Raw genomic sequence first — 23529 nt, 5'->3', positions numbered from 1 at the left:
CCTATCCTGGTTGCTGATATTGTACTACAGTTGTACAAGATGATACCATTGGGAGAAAGTGGGTGAAGGGTACACAGGATCTTTGTATTCTTTCTTTCTTTTTCTTTTCTTTTCTTTTTTTTTCAAGACAGAGTTTCACTTTTTTTCACCCAGGCTGGAGTACAGTGGCACAATCTGGTCTCACTACAACCTCCGCCTCCCGGGTTCAAGCGATTCTCCTGCCTCAGCCTCCCAAGTAGCTGGGATTACAGGTGCCTGTCACCACGCCCAGCTAATTTTTGTATTTTTAGTAGAAATGGGGTTGTACCATGTTGACCAGGCTGGTCTCGAACTCCTGACCTCTGGTGATCCACCCGCCTCGGCCTCCCAAAATGCTGGGATTACAGGCATAAGCCACTGCACCCAGCCTTTTGTATTATTTCTTACACCTACATGTGAATCCACAATTATCCCAAAATAAAAAGTTTTAATCATGAAAGACTTACATGGTAAATATGGAGAAGTATTAACAAAACTATGAAAGGTAGTTCCTCCCTTGTTTTTGGAACACATAAATAAAGTGGCTTCAGGTACAGAGGACAGCCCTTAGATGTGTGAAAATGCCAACCTTTTACCCTTGGTTTCCTCACCTTAAAAACAAGGACAATACCTGTCCTACCAACTTCATGGGGTTTGGAGAAGATCAAATTAATTAAGATGATAAATGGGAAAGTACTTTGAAGTGCTATAAGATCTTATTACTAACATCGAAGAGACAATTCTAGTAACACTTTGGGAATGACAGAGGATACTATCAATCCACTTACATTTATGAGTGAAGAAGAGCTGCAAAGCTGCAGGTGCTGAGCCTTTGTATTAACTCAGTGACCAAGATGGAGGGGAGGTTAAGAATTGCACTTTCATGGCAATAAAATATCAAAAGCACTTGCTGCAGGTGCAGATAGGGTGTGTAACATGCTACTTTGCATGTCAGAAAGAAGAAAGGTGGCCGGGTACGGTGGCTCATGCCTGTAATCCCAACACTTTGGGAGACCCAGGCAAGCGGATAATCTGAGGTCAGGTGTTTAAGACCAGTCTGGCCAACATGGCAAAACCCCATCTCTACTAAAAATATAAAAAAATTAGCCGAGCGTGGTGGTGTGGGCCTGTAATCCCAGTGACTTGGGAGGCTGAGGCATGAGAATCACTTGAACCCAGGAAGTGGAGGTTGCAGTGGGCCAAGATAGTGCCACTGCTCTCCAGCCTGGGCAACAGAGTGAGTCTCCAACTTAAAAAAAAAAAAAAAAAAATAGAAGAAGAAGAAAAGTAAGAATATGCACTTATATTTATTTTATTTACATAAAGAAACTCTGAAAGGCCTAATTAAAAAAACTAACACAAGTGACGAGAAGAACAAGGCAGACTGGGAACAGGTGGGGATGGGACTTTGCCTATTGTGTATTTAAAAAATTAGGTGAATATACTGCAGATTCAAACCTTAAAATAAAAAGGTACATTCTTAGAGAGGGTCCCTATATTTTGTACGTGGGGTGGGAAGGGGCAACTACTTTTTGTTTTTCTCAAAGGCTTAGCTCCAAGAGTATAGAAATTAGCTGAGTATTATCACTAGAGTGTACATGTGTATGTGTATGTGTGTGCACATATGTGCATGTGTGTATATGAATAGGACTGTACATGGTGGAGAATTCTGGTCAAGCCTTACCTCCTTCCCATCCCCCAAAGCTGGCAATGCCCAGGAGTCATGGAGGGCCACTGGAGCAGCTACTCTTGCTTTTCAGCTTTCTGCCCCTTAGGCCATTTTGTTTGAGAACACCAATTGATTTAATTGTGTCTTTTTTTTTTTTTTTTTTTGAGACAGAGTCTCGCTCTGTCACCCAGGCTGGAGTGCAATGGCCTGATCTCGGCTCACTGCAACCTCTGCCTCCTGGGTTCAAGTGATTCTCTTGCCTCAGCTACCCAAGTAGCTGTGATTATGGGCATGCGCTGCCATGCCCAGCTAATTTTTGTAGAGATGGGGTTTCACCATGTTGGCTAGGCTGGTCTTGAACTCCTGATCTCAGATGATCCTCCTGCCTCGGCCTCCCAAAGTGCTGGGATTACAGACGTGAGCCACCACGCCTGGCCTAATTGTGTCTTATATAGGGAGACTGAGGCTGATCTAACACACTTTATAGGGCAAAACTAGATCAGAATTAGAAGCCACGGTCCTTACTCCTACTCCTTCCCTGTGCCCACTGGTCAGTACATCCTTGGGTCAAACGTGGATTGAAAAACTAATGCTATCTCTGAGTAGCAAAGTTAAGTCTGGGTTGTTTCAAAGGACTTTCTAGTTGTTAGAAGAATCAAACTTGAAAAGTTGAAATCAAGAAGCAATTCTTTCAGATTGTGTTGGTTTTCTGTAGCCCCCATGACCTCTGGAATAATGGAAACAATGAATGATGTTGGGGTAAACTGTCTTTGAACATTAGCATGTAAAGTCTTTGTGTTTACTCTCTGTGGAGTCCACTGAGTCTGCAATTTTAGGCTGTTCACCTCCCAGAAAAATGGGTCTTTTGAAGTATTTTGTCCCCTTGGTTAGAGGCCAACTCAGCATGTTTTCATCTTCTTGTAAATACAGTGTTCAAGCACCATCCCATCCAAATGGGTTCTACCTTCTCATTGACTGGTTGTGGTGGAACAGTATGAACTGAGGGTTTTGGCCCACTCCATTCTTCCAACATAAAACAAAGGCTATGCCATTTGGAGATGCTTTTGTTGCGACCACAATTCATTTCTGAGGTCTCAATCAAACAAAAGCTCAAGGATAAACTTTGCAAATTCTTTTTAATTTGCCTGACATAGGAGACAGTTTATAATACATATGAGGTTTCCAAGCATATAGCCAAATAAAGAATGAGAAATATTAGCTTAGCCAAAGAGCTTTTTTTTTTTTTTTTTTTTTTTTTAAAGACAGGGAATCTGTGTATATAAGACTGTGAGTTCCTCAAGAAAAGGAATGTTCCATTCCGCCCTGTATCTTTAGTATCCAGTATGGTATCTGGCATAAAGAATTTGCTTACTTTCAGCTCTTACCTGGGAGTATAAAAAAGGCAAACCCCATCTCTACAAATGTTAAGTCCTATAAACTAAATAAGATTCCATGTTTAACCTGAAAGCCAAGCTGGAAAGACTAGTATAGAACTAAATTTATATCTTTATTGGAAAACAAAGCTGAAACGAGACAAAGATTTAGAGCAGAAATTGATGGGTGGTTGGCATTTAAAAATCTGAATGTAATTGCTAGTTCTCTGGCCTCAATCACACTGACGGATTCCTTTTGGCAATTATCTTCACTAGGCTTGCCTGTATGCAAAGTTTCTGATTACTGGCAGGTACTATGGTTTCCCTGGAGACGGGGGAATTGTTAATCCACCTTTTCAACACTGGGAGAGTTCAAAAGACTCATAGTACAAAGAGAAAGTTCCACAGTTGGGAGCATCAGAGGTAACAGTGGGGAGCCCCATAGCACCTCATTTGCAGAAAGGAACTAGAAATTAGGATCCCTACCCACCACGTGCTCTGAGGTTGGAATTCTGACCATATACATGTGTAGGGTCTGGTAGCTGTTACAGAAGAGACAGTACAGTTGTACTGTGCCCCCCAACTCCTTTCAAATCATGCCACTTACCCAGAAAGTGGTACTATTTTATGGCACACTAGGAAAATGGGTAAGGCTGGCAGAGGTCACTCACTGTGCGCTCCCGCTCCCCCAAGGACTGAAGAGGTCAGCAGCCTATCTGTAACCTATCCCTAACCCATCAGTGTGCCCCAGCACATGGACTGGGAAGCTTTAGTAAACTGCTTAGAACAAGAGATCTGGAATCAGATGGTCTTGGTTCAAATGCTCTGTCCTTCAGCTACTAGCTATGGGACTTCTGGCAAGTTACCCTATCTCTAGGTGCTTTTTGTAAAATGGGGATAACTAGTAGCCCAACCTCACAGGGCTGTTGAGAGACTTATATGGAATTATTGTATTTAGCACAGTACTTTGCATATAGTAAATACTCAATAAATTATATTATTTATGCATAACAATGGTATTATTATTATTAATACTAATAATCCCCTCCCCTCTCCTCCCCTTTCTTTTTTTTGTTTTGAGACAGTGTCTTGCTGTTACCTCAAATAAGTGGAATCATACCATATTTTTTCTTTTGTGAGATAAATTGCTTCACCTTTCACCTACCGGAGGGCAAGGGTTCAAGTTTCCCCAAAGGTCATTCTCAGTTTAGAAGTTACTCCCCAAAGCCTCTCTCAGTACATCCTAGATCGGGTCATCTCAGGAATTTGGATCACCTCTTTGGGAGGAAACGTGTATCAAAAAGGTTTCGAGTTCCAGGCCACTTCCTGTCCAGTGTGACATGTGACTGAACAAAAGAGTTCAGTCAGGCCAAACAGTTCAGCACCATCTGGACTGTGGACAACCAGCGGTTTGCAGGTTGGAATGGACTCTAGGTTAAGCTGGTGAGAGCCTCCACCACACCTTTGTTCTATGTGAATGTTCTCTCATTTATTCTTTAACTGGATGTCCACAGGTTCCTAAAACTCATTATATCCCTAATGGAGCTCAACATCTCCAAATCTGTTCCTGCTAAAGTAATCCCTGCCTCAGATGATGGCATCATCAGCTACCTAGATGCCTAAAAAAGAAATCTGGGGATGATCCTATTTCTTTTCTGTCCCTCATCTTCTACTTGGGATCAATCACAAAGTTTTTCGAGTTCTAATATGTTTCTTACACATTTTTCTTCCCCTCTGTCCCTACTATGACTCCCCTAGTTCAGGTCTAATCTTCTTTTGCCTGGACTGTCTTTTTAGGTCCCTGGTCTCCATCCCAAATCATCTTTTATGTAATACCAGAAAAGTCTATTTTTATAAAAGCAAATATATGCCACTTTTCTGCTCGGTGCTCTTCAATAACTCCTTGCTATCCTCAGGATAAAGTCACATTTGTTAGCCTGCTAGGCAATGCTCTCTGTGTTCTGCCCTCTGACTGCCTCTTCAGCTTAATCTCTTACTACTTCTTGGGGTCCACTAAACATTTAGGAGACTGGAAACCACTCTCAGGTCCTCACTTCCACTCTAAGATTTCTTCCCTCCGTGCGTTTGTTTACGCCAGGCCCTCTGCTTGGAATGATCTTGTGGCCCTCCTCCTTTACCGTGTTGGGTGATCCTTCACTGTATCCTCATAACATCTGGTGTATGCCTAGACATGCACTGTAAGTAATATTTCATTGTTACTTTCATATGTTCATTTTCCCCACTAGATTGTGAGCTATTTCAGAGCGGGTATCTTTCATCCTGGTATCCCTGAGTCTTGACAGCACCGGAACCAATGCAGGTGCTCAATACATGATGACCAAAGAGATAAATCAATACACACACGAATAAAGTATTGCATAGGTCAGGTCTGGAGGCCACTGGAAGGGAGGGAAGGGAAGGGGAGGAGAGGGGAGGGGAAAAGGAGGGGAGGGGAGGGGAGAGAAAGGAAGGGAAGAAGGAAGGAAGGACAAAACTCACACTGGAAAGGAAAAAGTAAAACTGTCATCTGCAGATGACATGATCATGTACATAAAAATTCTAAGGAATTTACTAAAGGTCAATACACAAAAGTCAATTATATTTCTATGTATTAACAATGAGCAATTTGAAAATGAAAATTTTTAGTCTGGGTGCAGTGGCTCACGCCTGCAATCCCAGCACTTTGGGAGACTGAGGTGGGTGGATCACTTGAGGTCAGGAGTTTGAGACCAGCCTGGCCAACATGGTAAAACCCCGTCTCCACTAAAAATACAAAAATTGGCTGGGCATGGTGGTGCATGCCTGTAATACCAGGTATTTGGGAGGCTGAGGCAGGAGAATCGCTTGAATCCAGGAGGTGGAAGTTGAAGTGAGCTGAGATTGTGCCACTGCACTCCAGCCTGGGCAACAGAGTAAGACGCCTTCCCCCCCACCCCACCCCCCAAAAAAAAAGAAAGTGAAAATTTTTAAAAACTTCATTCATGATAGCTTAAAAATATACTTAGAAATTAATTTAACAAGAGATGTGCAAGACCCATATATTGAAAACTATAAAACATTGCTATGGGAAATTAAAGAAGATTGAAATAAATGAAAACATACACCATGTTCATGAAAGGGAAAACGCAATTCTTTCCAAGATGGCAATTCTCCTCAAATTGAGGTACAATAGATTCAATGCAATCCCAATCATGCTTTTTGTGAAGAAACTGACAAGCTGATTCTAGAATGTATAGGGAAAGGCAAAGGATGTAAAAGTCTAAATAATTTTGAATACAGAAATACAAAGTTGGCTGGGTGTGGTGGCTCACAACTGTAATTCCAGTACTTTGGAAGGCCGACGTGGGTAGATCACCTGAGGTTAGGAGTTCAAGACTCTACTGGCCAACATGGCAAAACGCTGTCTCTACTAAAAATACAAAAATTAGCCGGGCGTGGTGGTGGGCACCTGTAATTCCAGCTACTCAGGAGGCTAAGGCAGGAGAATTACTTGAACTCGGGAGGCAGAGGATGCAGTGAACCAAGATTGCACCACTGCACACCAGCCTGGGTGACAGAGCAAGACTCCATGTCAAAAAAAAAAAAAAAAAAAAACGAAAAGAAATACAAAGTTAAAAAACTTACACTACACGATTTCAAGACCTACTCTAAAGGGAAAGCACAGGCACACAGATCAATGGAACAGAGTAAGAATTCAGAAGGCTAGGCGCGGTGGCTCACGCCTGTAATCCCAGCACTTTGGGAGGCCGAGGTGGGCGGATCATGAGGTCAGGAGATTGAGATCATCCTGGCAATGGCGAAATCCCGTCTCTACTAAAAATACAAAAAATCACTCGGGAGGCTGAGGCAGGAGAATGGCATGAACCTGGGAGGTGGAGCTTGCAGTGAGCCAAGATCGCACCACTGCACTCCGGCCAAAGCAATAAAGCGAGACTCATCTCAAAAAAAAGAACCATGTCCCTTACCTTATACCATATACAAAATTAACTTGAAGTGGAACACAGACCTACATTTTAGAGCTAAAACTAGAAAGTTCCTAAAAGAAAACATTTTAAAAATTATTTGTGAACTTGGTTAGACAAGAATTTCTTAAGCAGGACATAAAAAGCATGGCTCATAAAATTTAAAAATGATAAAATTGATTCCATCAGAATTAAATTTTTTTTGCTCTTTGAAAGACACAATTAAATATTCTCAACTAATATTTGCAGAACAGGGAACTGACAAAGGGTCTGTATCCCAATGTATAAAAAACTCAACTCAAAAGTAAAAATAACAGCCCAATTGAAAAACAAGAAAAACTGCCTGGGCAGCATAGCAAGACCTCATTTCTACAAAAAATAAAAAATTAGCCAGCTGGGTGTGGTGGCTCACACCTGTAATCCCAGCACTTTGAGAGGCTGAGGTGGGTGGATTACAAGGTCAGGAGATCGAGACCGACCTCACCAACATGGTGAAACCCTGTCTCTACTAAAAGTACAACAATTAGCTGGGTGTGGTGGTGTGCGCCTGTAGTCCCAGCTACTTGGGAGGCTGAGGCAGGAGCATCACTTGAACCTGGGAGGTGGAGATTGCAGTGAGCCAAGATCCCACCACTGCACTCTAGCCTGGGCGACAGAGTGAGACTCCAACTCAAAAAATAAAAATGAAAAAAAGAAAAAGTAATTAGCCAGGTATAGTGGTGCATGCCTGCAGTCCCAGCTCCTCAGGAGGCTGAAGCGGGAGGAACACTTGAGCCTGGGAGGTAGAGGCTGCAGTGAGCCTGATGGTACCACTGCACTCCAGCCTGGGTGACAGAGCGAGAATCCGTCTCAAAAAAAAAAAAAAAAAAAAAAAATTAGCTAGGCATGGTGGTGCATGCCTGCCGTTCCAGCTGCTCAGGAGGCTGAAGTGGGAGGAACACTTGAGCCTGGGAGGTAGAGGCTGCAATGGGCCTGATGGTGCCACTGCACTCCAGCCTGGGCGACAGAGCAAGACCCTGTCTCAAAAAAAGAAAAGAAAAAGGAAAAAGACTTAAACAGATGCTTCACAAATTAACTTACCTGAATGGCAGGTAAGCATAGGAAAAGATGCTCAACATCACTAGTCATTAGGGAATTGCAAATTGAAGCCACAATGAGATACTATTATATATCCTATAATGGCTAAACTTAAAAAGAGTGACAATATCAAGAGTTGGAAAGAATGTGGAAAAATTAAACTCTCACACACTGTCAGTGAAAATGTAAAAAGTGACAGTCATTTGCAAAATAGCACAGCAGCACATCACTGAGTTAAAGTACGTTTACCATAGGGCCCGGCATTTCCACTTCTACATTTTTACCCAAGAGAAATAAAAGCATATGTCCATACAAAGACTTGCACTTCAATTATGTTCAAGGAGAACTATTCTTTCTTTCCTTTTCTTTTTATTTTATTTATTTATTTATTTATTTGAGACATAGTCTCGCTCTGTTGCCCAGGCTGAAGTGCAGTGGTGTGATCTCAGCTCACTGCAACCGCCACCTCCCGGGTTCAAGCGCTTCTTCTGCCTCAGCCTCCCAAGTAGCTGGGATTACAAGTGCCTGCTGCCATGCCAGACTAATTTTTGTATTTTTAGTAGAGATGGGGTTTCACCATGTTGGCCAGGCTAGTCTCGAATTCCTGACCTCAAGTGATCCGCCCACCTCAGCCTCCCAAAGTGCTGGGATTACAGGCATGAGCCACCATGCCAGGCTTCTTTTCTTTTTCTTTTACTCTGTAACCCAGGCTGGAGTGCAGAGGTATGAACAAGGCTTACTGCAGCCCTGACCTCCTGGGCTCAACCAATCCTCCTACCTCAGCCTTCTGAGTAGCTGGGACTACAGGTGCATTCACCACACTGGGCTAATTTTTAAATTTTTTTGTAGAGAAAGGGTCTTGGAATGTTGCTCAGGTTGGTCTTGAACTCCTGGCCTCAAGTAATCCTCCCACCTCAGCTTCCCAAAGCACTGGGATTACAGGCCTGAGCCACCAAGTCTGGCCTAGCATTATTCTTAATAACTAAAACTTGGCAACAAATAAAATGTTCAGCCTCTGGTAAATGCATAAACAATGGAATGAAAAAATGAAATACTACTCAGCAATAAATGAGAACAAAACATTGACACACACAACACCATGGATGGATCTCAAAAACATTATACTAAGTAAAAGAAATCGAATACAAAATAGAATAAACTAGAGAAACAGAAAGTGGTCAGCGGCTACCTGGGGCTGGAAGTCAGGGGAAGAGACCAACTGCAAAGCCTTACAAGGCCTTTTTTTTTTTTTTTTGAAGCAGAGTCTTGCTCTGTCGCCCAGGCTGGAGTGCAGTGGTGCCATCTCGGCTCACTGCAAGCTCCGCCTCCCAGGTTCACGCCATTCTCCTGCCTCAGTCTCCCAAGTAGCTGGGGCTACAGGTGCCCGCACCACGCCTGGCTAATTTTTTGTATTTTTGGTAGAGATGGGGTTTCACCTTGTTAGCCAGGATGGTCTTGATCTCCTGACCTCGTGATCCACCCATCTTGGCCTCCCAAAGTGCTGGGATTACAGGCGTGAGCCACCACACCCGGCCACAAGGACACTTTTTAATGTAACAGAAAATGTTATTTGTCTTGATTGTGGGGCTAGATCTATGCCTGTATATGGTTGCCAAAATTTAAGCATTCACTTAAAATGGTAAATTTTACCATATGTAAATTTTACCTCAAAAAAAAATGGGAAAATGTACTCTATGAACTCATGAAAGTTGAATCTGTGCAGTTGGTCAGTATACAATCTGCAAATGGAAAAGTCATTAAACCTCAAATCAGGGCATTATTTTCTGTTATTTTCCTTATGCTGAACATTAGTCAGTACTTCAGGCCAATACGAGATGCCAACAGTCCGATACTGGACACGTATTGCTGTAAAGCACTTACCTGTCCAGGCTGGGTGTGGTGTCTCATGCCTGTAATTCCAGCACTTTGGGAGGCTGAGGCAGGTGGAGCACGTGAGGTCAGGATTTCGAGACCAGCCTGATCAACATGGTGAAAACCCGTCTCTACTAAAAATAAAAAAATTAGCTGGGTGTGTGTGTTGGTGTGTGCCTGTAATCCCAGGCTGAGGCAAGAGAATCGCTTGAGCCCAGAACACAGAGGCTGCAGTGAGCTGAGATTGTGCCATTGCACTCCAGCCTAGGTGACAGAGTGAGACTCCATCTCAAAAAAAAAAAAAAAGAAAAAGTGAGCCATTCAAACATATGAAAAATACTTAATTGAATTTTAAGAAACTTCATTTCTAGTCCTATTCTTGCACTAATATCATGCATGACCTCGGGCCAGGTACTCAGCCTATACCTCAGTAAATGATAAGAGTTTTCAGAGATTCTCAATCTGAAGTCCATGCATCTCTCTTCACTGCCCCTGAAAGCGTCCTTGGATTCAGGGCATCTGGGAATTTGGATGGGAAAATGTGTATCTTTACACATTTTCTTCACATAAACATGTATCTTTGTTTTTACAACCTTTAACTGAAATTTAGCATTTCCTTCAATTATGGATATAGGTTACAATCTGCAATGGCTTTAGCAGTAATAACTTTGATAGAAATCACAGGAATTTTTATATTAAATTGTAAGTGTTGCCCATATCTCAAAATATTATTTATATTTATCACATTTCAAAATTATGGTGGTTATTAGATTTGCTACTGGATATTATTATTTAATGTGTTAACAAAGAAGCTATGTATCTGCTAAAGAAATGATATTTCTGATTATAGATACATCTCTATATCATAACTTTTTAAAGACTTGATAACAGGTTCCATATAATCGGTTTCCTTTTCAGCACAGTATATTTTATTTTAGGCAAAATACCTTGTTCTACAGAATGGATCCATGGAATTCACCAAAAGAATCTTTCACACACACACACACACACACACACACACACAGTTTAAAACTTCTTAGCTAGGCCAGGCATGGTGGCACACACCTGTAATCTCAGCACTGTGGTACAAAAATTGGCTGAGTGTGGTGGTGAACACCTGTAATCCCAGGTACTCTGGAGGCTGAGGTGGAAGGATTACTTGGGCCTGCGAGGCCGAGGCTGCAGTGAGCCAAGATCATGCCACCACACTCCAACCTGGGTGAGCAAGTGAGACCATGTCACAAAAATATAAAAACAAAAAAAACAAAAACTTCTGAGTTAGATGGCCTCTAACCGTCCATTCTAGTGCTAAGAATTCTATTAAAAACTGGTATAAAGACTGGATGGCAGCTGGGCGCCGTGGCTTATACCTGTAATCCCAGCACTTTGGGAGGCCAAGGCGGGCGGATCACTTGAGGTCAGGAGTTCAAGACCAGCTTGGCCAACATGGTGAAACCCCACCTCTGCTAAAAATACAAAAATTAGCTGGGCATGATGGTGCAAGTCTATCATCCCAGCTACTTGAGAGGCTGAGTCAGGAGAATCGCTTGAACCCAGAAGGCGGAAATTGCAGTGAGCCAAGATTGCACCACTGCAATCCGGCCTGGGTGACAAAGTGAGACTCCATCTTAAAAAAAAAAAAACAAAAAACAAAATGGCTCAGATTCTAAATGAAATAACTAAAAACACTTTTTCTCTTCTTTTCTAACTAAAGGCTTTCAAGATTCACGGATTCTTACTTGTTCGTATCCTGATTTGAACAAAGTAAGTGCTAAAAAAAACCTCACGTTTGAGACAAACGGGGAAATTTGAACACAAACTGGGTATTAGGTGATATCAATTAATTAGATATCATAATATTACCGTCAATACATCTTTTTAAAAAAATCCTTATCTGGTCTGGGTGCAGTGGTTCACGCATGTAATCCTAGGACTTTGGGAGGCTGAGGTGGGAAGTTCATGAGAGGCCAGAAGTTTGAGACCAGCCTGGGCAACATAGTGAGACTCTGTCTCTATGAAAATTTTTTTAAAGATTAGCTGGGCATGGTGGTGTGAGCCTAGTCCCAGCTACTCTGGAGGCCGAGGTGGGAGGTCCCTGAGTCCAGGAGTTTGAGGCTGCAGTGGGCTAGATGATCACTCTACTGCACGTTGGCCTGGTCTACAGGGCAAGACCCTGTCTCAAAAAAAAAAAAAAAAAAAAAAAATTGAAAAAAAATCCTTACCTGTTAGAGATACATAGTGAGGTATTTAAAGGTAAAATGATATTTCCTTTGCATCAAAATATGCAGGAAAATAAAAAATTAAAAAGGAGGCAGGATGGAAGAAACAAGGTATTCAAACTGTGATATGGGTGATAGTGGTTCACTATATTTTTCTTTCTATTTTCACGTTTGTTTGAAATTTTTACAATAATTTTTTTTTAAATTAATAAGTTCTCAGGACAGATCCAACCCACAGAAATGTCTGGATTGTACTCAGTTAAAAAAAACAAAAATGGGCTGGGCGTGGGCATGCTGGCTCATGCCTGTAATCCCAGCACTTCGGGAGGTCGAGGTGGGAGGATCACCTGAGGTCAGGAGTTTGAGACCAGCCTGGCCAACATGGTGAAACACCGCCTCTACTAAAAATACAAAAATTATTCGGGCATGGTGGCACATGCCTGTAGTCCCAGCTGCTTGGGAGGTTGAGGCAGGAGAATCGCTTGAATCTGGGAGGCAGGACTGGAGTGAGCCGAGATCAACAATGAAGAGGATAGAAAGGAGTGTGCAGTTTGCCACAGTTCCTACTCCTCCAACCGTCTTAGAACCTGGGCTACTCCCATATCTAAATCACCTCTTCCTCAGGAGGCATTTGACCTTGTAGGTTAACATGAACTTGTATGACAAACCATTATAATTGACCACATTCACTATGTCTAAACAGGTTAAATCACATTTTTGGTAATCAGTAGCTCTTTCATTCCTTAATACGCTGCTTAGTTTTGTTCTTTCAATGGCCAGAAGTGAATCCCTACCTGGAGCCAGTAGTTTGTGCCACAGGACAGGGGATTATAAATGAACAACCTGTTACCTCCACTGAGGAACAACTCCAGCTTCATGCCCCGTTGCCTTCAGATCAGTAATGTCTTTGCTGAGACATGCACTCCATTCCTGAGAGATGAGACAGTCTCCACATCTCTCTGACCTGTGCATGGCTGCAGACATTGACCCTCTGCTCTTGTTCTTGGGGCTAAGAGGGTCTCTGTGAAGCTCTAAAGGCTTTTGAAATTCATCACACATACTTGGGGATACTGTCAAACAATGATCTGAAACAGTATAGTAATGCAGTTTAGCACATGGGATCTAGAATCTGTTCCTGGATTTAAACACTAGCTCTGTCATTTAATCTTGCTGTGCCAGTTTTGTTATTTGTAAAATGGGTTATTCTGGCAATTAACCTCAGAAAGATGTTCTGCAGATTAAAGAACATAACATATGCAAAGTACTGAGAACAGTGTCTAGAGCATGGTATATACTCCACACAGTTTTTTTTTTTTTTTTTTTTTTTGAGACAAAGTCTTGCTCTGTCACCCAGGCTGGAGTGCAGTAGTACCATCTTGGCTCACTGCAACCTCCACTTCCTGGGTTCAAGCGATTCTCATGCCTCAATCTCCCAAGTAGCTGGGATTACAGGCGTACACCACCACACCTGGCTATGTTTTTTTTTTTTTAAAGTAGAGACAGGGTTTCACCACGTTGGCCAAGTCTTGAACTCCCGACCTCAGGTGATCCATCTGCCTTGGCCACCCAAAGTGCCAGGATTATGGGCATGAGCCACCGCACCCAGCCTTCATTCCATACCTATGAACTGTTATGACTATTATTTTCAACTACAGCAGAAGCTCTGGACCAAAATATAATAATGCCCATGCTTCACCAATGTCAACAGTACTTTAATATTAATTCTAAGAAAAGGTTACACTGAACTAGATCAATAACATAAGAGCTACTCTGTAAAAAGCTTCCTTTCTTTCACTGGGTAAGATGAGTTCTTGAGTTATAGTTGTTAATTTGAAAGCATGTCAAAAATCACTGAGAAGTCAAAATTGCTAATTTTTCCAGATATTTCTTTGTCAGACACACTTGCTTTAGCAATTACTTAATCCAATAATTACAACTGAAAAGACTCATACAAGGTATACAAGAGGGTACAGGGGAAAAATTCATTGCATGATTGTGCGAGTGATTTACAACCTTCTTCCTTCAAAGAAGTCCTTTAAGGTCATTAAAAGGGGTCACGTAATTCTAAGGTATTATAATGAAGACAATATTCCCAGTGAAGATTAATCCAGTAAATTATCAAACTAGTGTCAGAAATTACAAAACAGGCTTTCTGGAAGTAAACTCTAAAGATGAAACAGAAGTTTCAATTTGAGTCAAAAGAGTGACAGTGGTTGCTGAAGGACTGGAACTCTCTGAATTGTAAACCGGGTGAAGGGTGTGCTTGTGTGTATAATCAAGATGAAAACCACTTTGCCTAGTAGAGCTAACCATTTTCAAGGAAGTCTCAGTATAAAAATTAACCAAAATGTAAAAGTATCTAAAGGACTCAATAGTTCTCATAATTAAAGCAAAAAGACATTTAGTAAATTTTCTTTTCTCTTTTTCCATATTCTTTTATCATTTAGAACAATATTAGAGAACTGATTGGTTTGATATTTTGTTGATAATTAATTTTAGTTCCTGTTGTTTCGATAGTTTTTTTTTTTTTTTTTTGAGATAGAGTTTCACTTCTCTTGCCCAGGGTGGAGAGCAATGGTACGTTCTTGGCTCACGGCAACCTCCGCCTCCTGGGTTCAAGCGATTTTCCTATCTCAGCCTCCCAAGAAGCTGAGATTAAGGCGCCACCACGCTTGGCTAATTTTTGTATTTTTAGTAGACACAAGGTTTCACCATGTTGGCCAGGCTGATCTCAAACTCCTGGCCTCAGGTGATCTACTCGCCTTGGCCTTCCAAAGTGCTGGGATTACAGGTGTGGGTCACTGTACCTGGCCTGATAGTTATTAATACTAGAAATGATAAATTACTAAGACTCTTTACATCTGATATGAGGTAAACATGGTAATTCTAAAATAATAGTACACTTTTTATAGACTTGACTTGAAACAAATTCTAACACATAGCATTGTGGTTTTTGATTATTTTACTGATTCTGATTTGCTCTTCAAATATATTCCTTTATATAAAGATGTGATCTGTATCCAAAGAAGTAAGCAAGTTTTGAGCAACATCACCGTTTTGGTTTTACCGATTAATGTAGTAGCCATCTTGTTTGTTGCATGCTAAATATTCTACAACATAACACTTTCTGTAGCGGGGAGATGAAAGTCTACCTCACTTTGCTCAGGAACTCAGTGGCTGCTACTACGACAGCTTTGTGTTTTAGTGGTGAGGTGACAGTGCGACAGCAATGCAAATAATTTCCTTGGTTATACTAGGAATTGGAGAGCCTGACAAAATCAGAGCTTGGCAGAAGCATTTTGTAGCAATAAACAGAAGCTTCTCATTTTTACTTAAAATTTCAAAAGCTGTCCTGATTTCTAATTTATTGGCCTTGATTACAGGCCTATAAGGAAAGAATTATTTAAATGACTACCAGAATTAGTCTGAAGTTGTTGATTTCCTCTGGCTTTAAAAAAAAAAAAAAAATCTTACCAGAAACTGTGTTCTCTGAAAAACAAAATAACTGTTTTCCATACTTAATGTCAACTTAAAACCAATGAATGAACAAATGAACAAATAGATAGTTAAAGTTAAATACAGAAAGAATAATACTAAGACATCTGTGTGAACATTAGTCATTTAAAATAAAGAAAAAAATCAGAGTAAGAACCCTTACCATTCATTAGATTGAATAAACACTGCCACCCCAGCCCCAATCCATTATAACAGCTATGAAATGGAGGAACACAGCAATCAAAGCCTTGCAAAGATACACTGGAAATAATGCGCAGGGCAAAATCCAAAGAAAACTTTTTTTCTCTTTTAAAAATATAAGACTGTGGCTGGGCGTGGTGGCTCATGCCTGTAATCCCAGCACTTTGGAAGACCATGGTAGGTAGATCACGAGGTCAGGAGATCGAGACCATCCTGGCTAACACGGCAAAACCCTGTCTCTACTAAAAATACAAAAAATTAGCCGGGAGTGAAGGCACATGCCTGTAATCCTAGCTACTCAGGAGGCTGAGGCAGGAGAATATCTTGAATCCGGGAGGCGGAGGTTGCTGTGAGCTGAGATCGCGCCACTGCACTCCAGTCTGGGTGACAGAGCAAGACCCCGTCTCAAAAAAGAAAAAAAAAAAAAGATTGTTTATAGCAATGCCAGAAAAAGTTATATTGTTGTGTTTATATTATAATATATACAGATGTAATATATATGACAATTAATAGAACAAAAAGCGGGAGGAAAAGGAGCAATGTCGTTTTATTTTACCAGAATGAAGGCATTATTAATCTTAAGGCAATTATGTTAAAGATGCATATTGTAATCTCTAGAATAAATCACTAAGACAGTAACTCAACATTAGGTAGCTAAAAAAAAAAGTCAACAAATGCCCTTCCCCTTACTCACTGTGTTCCAGCCAGGCCTGCTTAAGCAGAGCTCTTCACTGCCTCAGGGCTCAGGGCTTTTGCACAGGGACTCCTTTCCCTGGAATTGCCTTCCTTGGCTGTCTGAATCACCGCTGAGGTCTCAGCTGAAATGTCACCTTCTACAGGAGGCCTTCCCTACCATCGTCACAGCAACTCCTTCTTATTCTCTATTCATAGCCTTTTACTTTGTTCCATCATGCTATTTGTCACTGTCTGAATTTATATATTTGTTAAGTTTACATCTTTATTGTCTGTTTTTCTCATTAGACTTCATTAAGAAAGAAAAGAAGCTGGGTGTGGTGGCTCATGCCTGTAATCCCATCACTTTGGGAGGCTGAGGCAGGTGGATCCCTTGAGCCCCAGATGTTTGAGACCAGCCTGAGAAACAGCAAAACCTCGTCCCTACATAAAATTAGCTGGGCGTGGTGGCGCATATGTATAGTTCCAGCTACTTGGGAGGCCGAGGTGGGAGGATCACCTGAGCGCAGGAAGTTGAGGCTACAGTGAGCCATGATTGCACCACTGCGCTCCAGAGAGGGAGAAAAAAGACCTCCTCCAGAGCGAGACATGTAACACATGAGGCTCTCACATAACTGTGTCTTGCATAAAGTAGACAAGTCATAAAGTATTTGTTTTAAAAATGCCTACCATTGTACTTCACCTTGATCTAATCTTTTTTCTCATCAACTAGACAAGAAGTTGGCAAACTTCTGTGAAGGGTCAAATATTTTAGGCCTTGCAAACCGTAAACTGTCTCTGCGGCATATTCTTCTGCTTGCGTTTTCTAACAATCCCTTTAAAATGTAAAAGCTACCCTTAGGGCAGGGCGCGGTGTCCCACGCCTATAATCCCAGCACTTTGGGAGGCCTAGGTGGGTGGATTGCTTGAGGCCAGGAGTTCAAGATCAGCCTGGGTAACATGGTGAAACCCCATCTCTACTAAAAATACAAAAATTAGCCGGGCGTGGTGGCGCATGCCTGTAGTCCCAGCTACTCGGGAGGCTGAGGCAGAAGAATCGCTTGAACTCAGGTGGCGGAGGCTGCAGTGAGCCAAGATCACACTACTGCACTCCAGCCTGGGCGACAGTGAGACGCTGTTTAAAAAAAAAAGCTATCGTTAGCTCAAGGCCCTATAAAAACAGGCTGACATGGGATTTGGCCCGCAGGCTGTAGTTTTCCAATTTCTGTGCTATGTCACTGTAAGTATCTTAAGGTCAACTCTGAGTTATGTACTTATATCCCCTAATACCTTGCATAGTACTGAGCATGCAGTAGGTTCTTAGTAAACTCAGAACTCAGTTAAGTTGGAGGTAGAGGAAAACAAGAGAAAAAAGTGGTCAAATTTGGTCTAACAGGAATTTTACCAGGGAGACAAGGCCTACAGTCCAGGCTGAATGACTCAAAGGGTCATTTACCAAAGATGTATAGGTAATGGAAAAAGACAGCTTGTCATACAGTCACAAATCTCAACACTCAATTGTCTCCCCTTCCAAGTATCAACTCTAGTCCCGTAGACAGCTGCCTCCTTGTGTGTCTACTTACAGTGCAGCTGACTGGGACCCACGAAAAAAAAGCATGTAGTTTTTCCCCAGAGCATTTTTTTTGTTCTGTTACTTCACCTTGCTATCTGGTTCTCTTCCCATGCTGCATTCTGAAAAGCTACTAGTGGATCAGGCGCGGTGGCTCATGCCTGTAATCCCAGCACTTTGGGAGGCCGAGGCAGGTGGATCATCTGAGGTCAGGAGTTTGAGACCATCCTGGCCAACATGGAGAAACCCTGTCACTACTAAAATTACAAAATTAGCCAGGCTTGGTGGCGCATGCCTGTAATCACAGCTACTCGGGAGGCTGAGGCAGGAGAATCGCTTGAACCCGGGATATGGAGGTTGCAGTGAGCCGAGATCACGCCATTCCACTCCAGCCTGGGCAACAAGAGCAAAACTCCATCTCAAAAAAAAAAAAAAAAAAAAGAAAAGAAACAAAAGCTACTAGCTTAAAGGTAACATCTACCTCCCGAGGTAAGCATAATTTAGCAAATATGGAACTGCCTATATAACTGCTATGAAAAATTCTTAGATGATGGCCAGGAAAGTTTCCTAAAAATAGTTTCTGGATGGGAGCAAGTTTCTGATCCTGCTACAGTTCCAAGATTTGAGACATGCTGAAAATGAATGATGTAAGGAAGGAATAAGTGGATGGAAATGCTCCATGGACCGTCATGGCCACAGTCCCCATTCCTGGAACTGCCAGAATGCTAGGATGTTGCCGTACCTCCTGAGAGATCCCAGAATCTGTGCAATGCTTTTCCTTAAGGCAATCTGCTTTTTCAAACTCTGGCAAAGTCTGAGGTCAGAGCTGTCTGTCACAAGAGAAGTGCCTCTTTCCTCTAGCATCCAAAATGTGCATAATTATTGCCAGGAGCTGTCCTATCAATAGCAATCTTCCTGGGCCTGGGGAGAAGAGGGAGGAAGGGGAGAACAGAGATGATATTTCATGTCCTGCTGGGTCTTCAACCTCCATGAAGTGGTAGAGGCAGCCACAGGGGAATGGCTCTATTTCCAGGCACTTCCTTCCTCCTTTTCACCTCTTGAGATCTCAGAATAATTCACTGCAATGTTCTTTGTTAAGTCTCTGCCACCTCATATTCCCCTCCCCATCTTCATGGAAGGGAAAAAAAGGAACAAGTGGTCCCTTGGGCATTGTAACCAAGCCAGCAGATGCTTCCAAAGGAAGGTAAGTGTCAGATGTTTAACTGCATGACTAAGTAAAACACATTATCTAACCAAGCTTCACTCTGAGGTAGCAAGTCCTATATTTTAGATAAGAAAAAAGGAAATGGGTGAAAATAATTTATTTAAAGACAGGCTGCGAGTGAGTGATGGAGCAGGAAACAGCATCAAAGTTCTTTGATTCACAGGCAGGGTCTTATCTGCCAGAAGAGCCAAGAGTGTGGTAGTGATGCTAGGAGACAGGGACCAAACAGCCGGGGGAGAACAGGAATAAGAGCCCCAGGAAACACTTTGGAAAAAGTCAATTAAACAATTCCCAAGGTTCCGGGTAGCTGTTCTAATGAGTGCCTGGGGGGGTCTATGTTTCTGAAGAAGGTAATTCAAAATGAAATGAAAAGATGACTTTGGGACTCAATTCTGCACGTCTGATTTGGAAAAGCTAAGATAGAAAGGCGGAGAAGGAGCTGTAAGAAATACTGAACACATGGTACCAAGGAGAAAATATGCTGTGGGGAATAGACCTTCAAAAGCAACAGCAATAGCTACAATACTGAATGTACTGACAAAAGAGTTGGCAGAAGCTGAGAGGTGAATGTTCTTTTATCCCTGACCATCATTGCAAGTGACAATTTCTTCTTGCTAGCAACCACTAGAATAGTCATCTTTGAGCTGCATGTGGAAAACATAGGTTATAACTGAGCAATGCCATGAAATATATTTTTCCCCTTATTCTGATATGATCTGACATCAACAGAAAGTAGAACAACGTCTAGGAGACCAAAGATTCAGGAAAAAGACTTGGGCTATTATGTCACTTTGAGATGAAGGAACTGATTGAAGCATTCATCTTAGTGTTTGCAATTGTCCTGCTGTGATGGAGTTGTCCACAGCCACTCAGGAGGCATGAGACCATCACCACCATCATTTGAGGTAAGGCCCAGGTCCCTCTTGAGCTGAGTTAGGATAATCACACCAGACAACTTTCCCAAGTCACAAGAGATATTAGTAAATTAAGGAAGCAATCAAGATCTGCCGCCGGGTCATCAGGTTAGAGAAAGAATCACTGGGACCAACGTGGTAAGGTAAAGTGAATACAGCAAGTAGGAAGTAAGATTTCACAAAGGAATTAAGCCTCAGAATGCCAAACCAAAGCACGGATATATAAGGTCAGAATCAAAAGTGGTGGCTGCAGTACCAGTGTTCAGCTCAGATTAGCAGGGCCCTCGAAGACTGAGCAAAGAGGAGACTGCCAGGAGGCCTTGATTGTGGGGCTTCCTCCTGACCTGGCCCCACATTGTAGGTTATGGTGGTGACAAGGTGCATGACAGCTTGAAAAGTGGTGGTTGTTGGGCAACACCTAAAGGCAGAGGGGCCCATCTCCTTAAAACTGTGGCCTGTGCTCCATGATCTCCATGTGAATTTTACCAAGATAAGGTTTTACTTAGAAGTTTTCTTCTTCCTGCCACTATGGATGTTTTATTGGTTTCTTCCCTTACTATCTATTGGTCTGCAATCAGGTAGAAAAATGAACTGAAGAACTATTTTAACCGAAGCAAATCACAACGAAGAAGGTAAATCTGCTGCAGAAGGAAAATCCCTTGAAGTCTGTATCTTTATACTGTCTGATGCCTTTGGCTAAATATAGCCGAAGTTATTCCTCCTGCAGTAGTTTATTGAGGCATAGGGTCAGTTCTAAAAGCCATGGGTTTGAGTGAAGTCAATTCAAACCCACTGCTTTTCTCTAACTCGAGCTGGGAAAGCTGGCTCCTTTGCCTTGGCCTGAAGACTGAACGTTGTACATACCAAATTACTACACAATGAAGGTCTCAGTTAACTTGAAACTTGAACCTGACTCCATGGGTCACTGGTTCTCACATAATTAGGAAACAAAAAGACTCTAAATTATCTATCAAGAGAAAGCTGGGTCGATGCTTACGGACTGACGGATTACTATGTGACAACAACCATTAAGTATGCCTACTATGCAGAAGAACATGAAGAAATGATGTTGGGGATACATGAAAACATTGCCCCATCTTTAAGTTATGTATTACATTTTATCAAAGTTGCAGACTTTTCACTGAATAAGGATGATAACCAAATGGTCACAGCAGGTATGTTTCTAATAATCCCAAAAGTCCTGAGGCCTGATACTGAAAACACAATGTGAAACAGAAATCTGTTTAGGGTAGGGTTTCTCTAGCTTGGCAATACTGACATTTTGCGTTCAATTATTTTTATTTATTTATTTATTTTTTGTGTGTGTGAGGGGCTGTCCTGTGCGTTGTAGAATGTTTAGCTGCATCGCTGACCTCCACCCATTAGATGCCAGTAGCAAATCCCCACCCCCTCAGTCATAACAATCAAAAATGTCTCCAGGCATTGCTAAACATCCCCTGAGGTGCAAAATCACTCCAGTGGTTGAGAACCACTGGTCTAGAGATATTTTCTCTTTAATATCCCACAATAAATATATATACGCTACCGTAAAAGGAACTGAGACAGGACACAAAAGGTTCTAGCACTGATTATTACATGTGGTTTCGGACATTTAAAAATGTATGCTGACATGCTGACAGCAAAAGTATACTCACTGTGTACAAGAAAACAAAAATCTTTCCACATCAGCAGCAGAGTGAGTTTTGTAAAGCCTTCTGCATCATATTCCACGACACCTCTGAGTAATAAAAACATACACACACACAAAAAAAACCCTCATAAAAATAAGGTAGAAAAGCAATAAAACCAAGTAAAGAATATATTCGTGAAGTCTGGGTTATTGACTCTGAGACGGGTTTAAGGCAAGTGAGGATTAAAGCAGGAACGGTCTGGGGTTTGGAATGACAGTATCTAGGTTTAAGTCACAGCTTTGCCACTGACTATCTACTATGACCTCAGGCAAATCACTTAACCTTTGCAGCCTTAGTTTCCTTACCTGCAAATCAAGCATAAAAATATTTGCAAAATTCACTACAGGGTTGTGAAAAACAAATAAGATAAATCATAAAATACTACACAAATGTTAGTTATTACATTAATTATGAGTAGAAGGACATATTAAGAAATCAAGTCAGCAATGACACTATAATCCCAAATGTCAGCATACTACCTGTACAGTGATTGTTAAGTCTGACTTCCACTGGGCACTACACAGTAATATGCAATGACAGTATTAGTAAATTTAGTATTATATATTACTTTTCTTCTTGAGCTGGGTTAGGGTAATCACACCAGACAACTGTGTCCCCTTTCACTGTGTTCCCCTGTCCTCCCCACTGGGCTCAAGGCAAAATAGCAACATTAGATGGGTGAATGCTGGGTTCAGGAAGGGAGACGCATATTTCATGTGTCAAAAGAGAACATCCCCTGACCTCTGAAGGGGCCAGGAGAAATTCTGTAGGCTCACCTCATCCATTTCCCTCAAGAGCTGAGCACCTGGAGGATGTCGCCATAATGGGACAACACTAACCACGCTAAGGACAGATATAATTTTCTTTCTCATCCATACAAGGAGGACTCTGATGTCCTTAGAGATGTGATATCCCTGACCAAACCAGGCCAATCAGATCACTGATACTGATGCCCTCCCAGTTTAAGTTGGAAGGAACAGTTAACACTCCTTGTAAAGGTAAAAGAACTAAGACACTGAAGGGTAAGTGATCTGCTAAAAAATGGTTGGTATATCATTCCGATCTTAAGTTGATAATTCTTTAGTTTATATTTCTCTCTATGAATTTATTTATTTTTGAGACAGAGTCTCAACCTATTGCCCAGGCTGGAGTGCAGTGCTGCAATCTTGGCTCACTGCAACATCCGCCTGCTAGGTTCAGGTAATTCTCCTGCCTCAGCCTCCTGAATAGCTGGGATTACAGGCGCCTGCCACTATGCCTGGCTAATTTTTTTTTAATTTTTTAATTTTTTTGAGACAGAGTCTAGCTCTGTTGTCCAGGCTGGAGTGCAGTGGCATGATCTCGGCTCACTGCAACCTCCATCTCCCAGTTCAAGTGATTCTCCTGCCTCAGCCTCCCAAGTAGCTGGGATTACAGGCGCCCGCCACCACGCCCAGCTAATTTTTGTATTTTCAGTAGAGATGGGGTTTCACTGTGTTGGCCAGGCTGGTCTCAAACTCCTGACCTCATGATCCACCCACCTCGGCCTCCCAAAGTGCTGGGATTAGAAGCGTGAGCCACCGCGCCCAGGC

At 41.9% G+C, this 23529-nt stretch overlaps 1 protein-coding gene across 10 annotated transcripts in view; it reads right to left on the bottom strand.

Annotated features, from left to right (window-relative positions):
* Positions 1 to 23529, bottom strand: part of BABAM2 (BRISC and BRCA1 A complex member 2) — a 463266-nt gene that overhangs the window by 74310 nt on the left and 365427 nt on the right. For all 10 annotated transcript variants that reach the window (XR_003122373.1, XR_003122371.1, XR_003122372.1 and 7 more), the window contains one exon: positions 21923 to 22005. Coding sequence is in view for 7 of the 10 variants with exons in the window: in XM_025405839.1 (XP_025261624.1) it covers positions 21923 to 22005 (83 nt within the window). In the remaining 3 variants the exon portion in view is untranslated. The remainder of the gene's footprint in view (positions 1 to 21922; positions 22006 to 23529) is intronic.

The sequence above is a fragment of the Theropithecus gelada genome, chromosome 13, assembly GCF_003255815.1.
Source record: "Theropithecus gelada isolate Dixy chromosome 13, Tgel_1.0, whole genome shotgun sequence".
Classification (NCBI taxonomy): Eukaryota; Metazoa; Chordata; class Mammalia; order Primates; family Cercopithecidae; genus Theropithecus; species Theropithecus gelada.
Note: the sequence above shows the minus strand (reverse complement) of the source record. Positions and strands in the feature narration are given on the sequence as shown.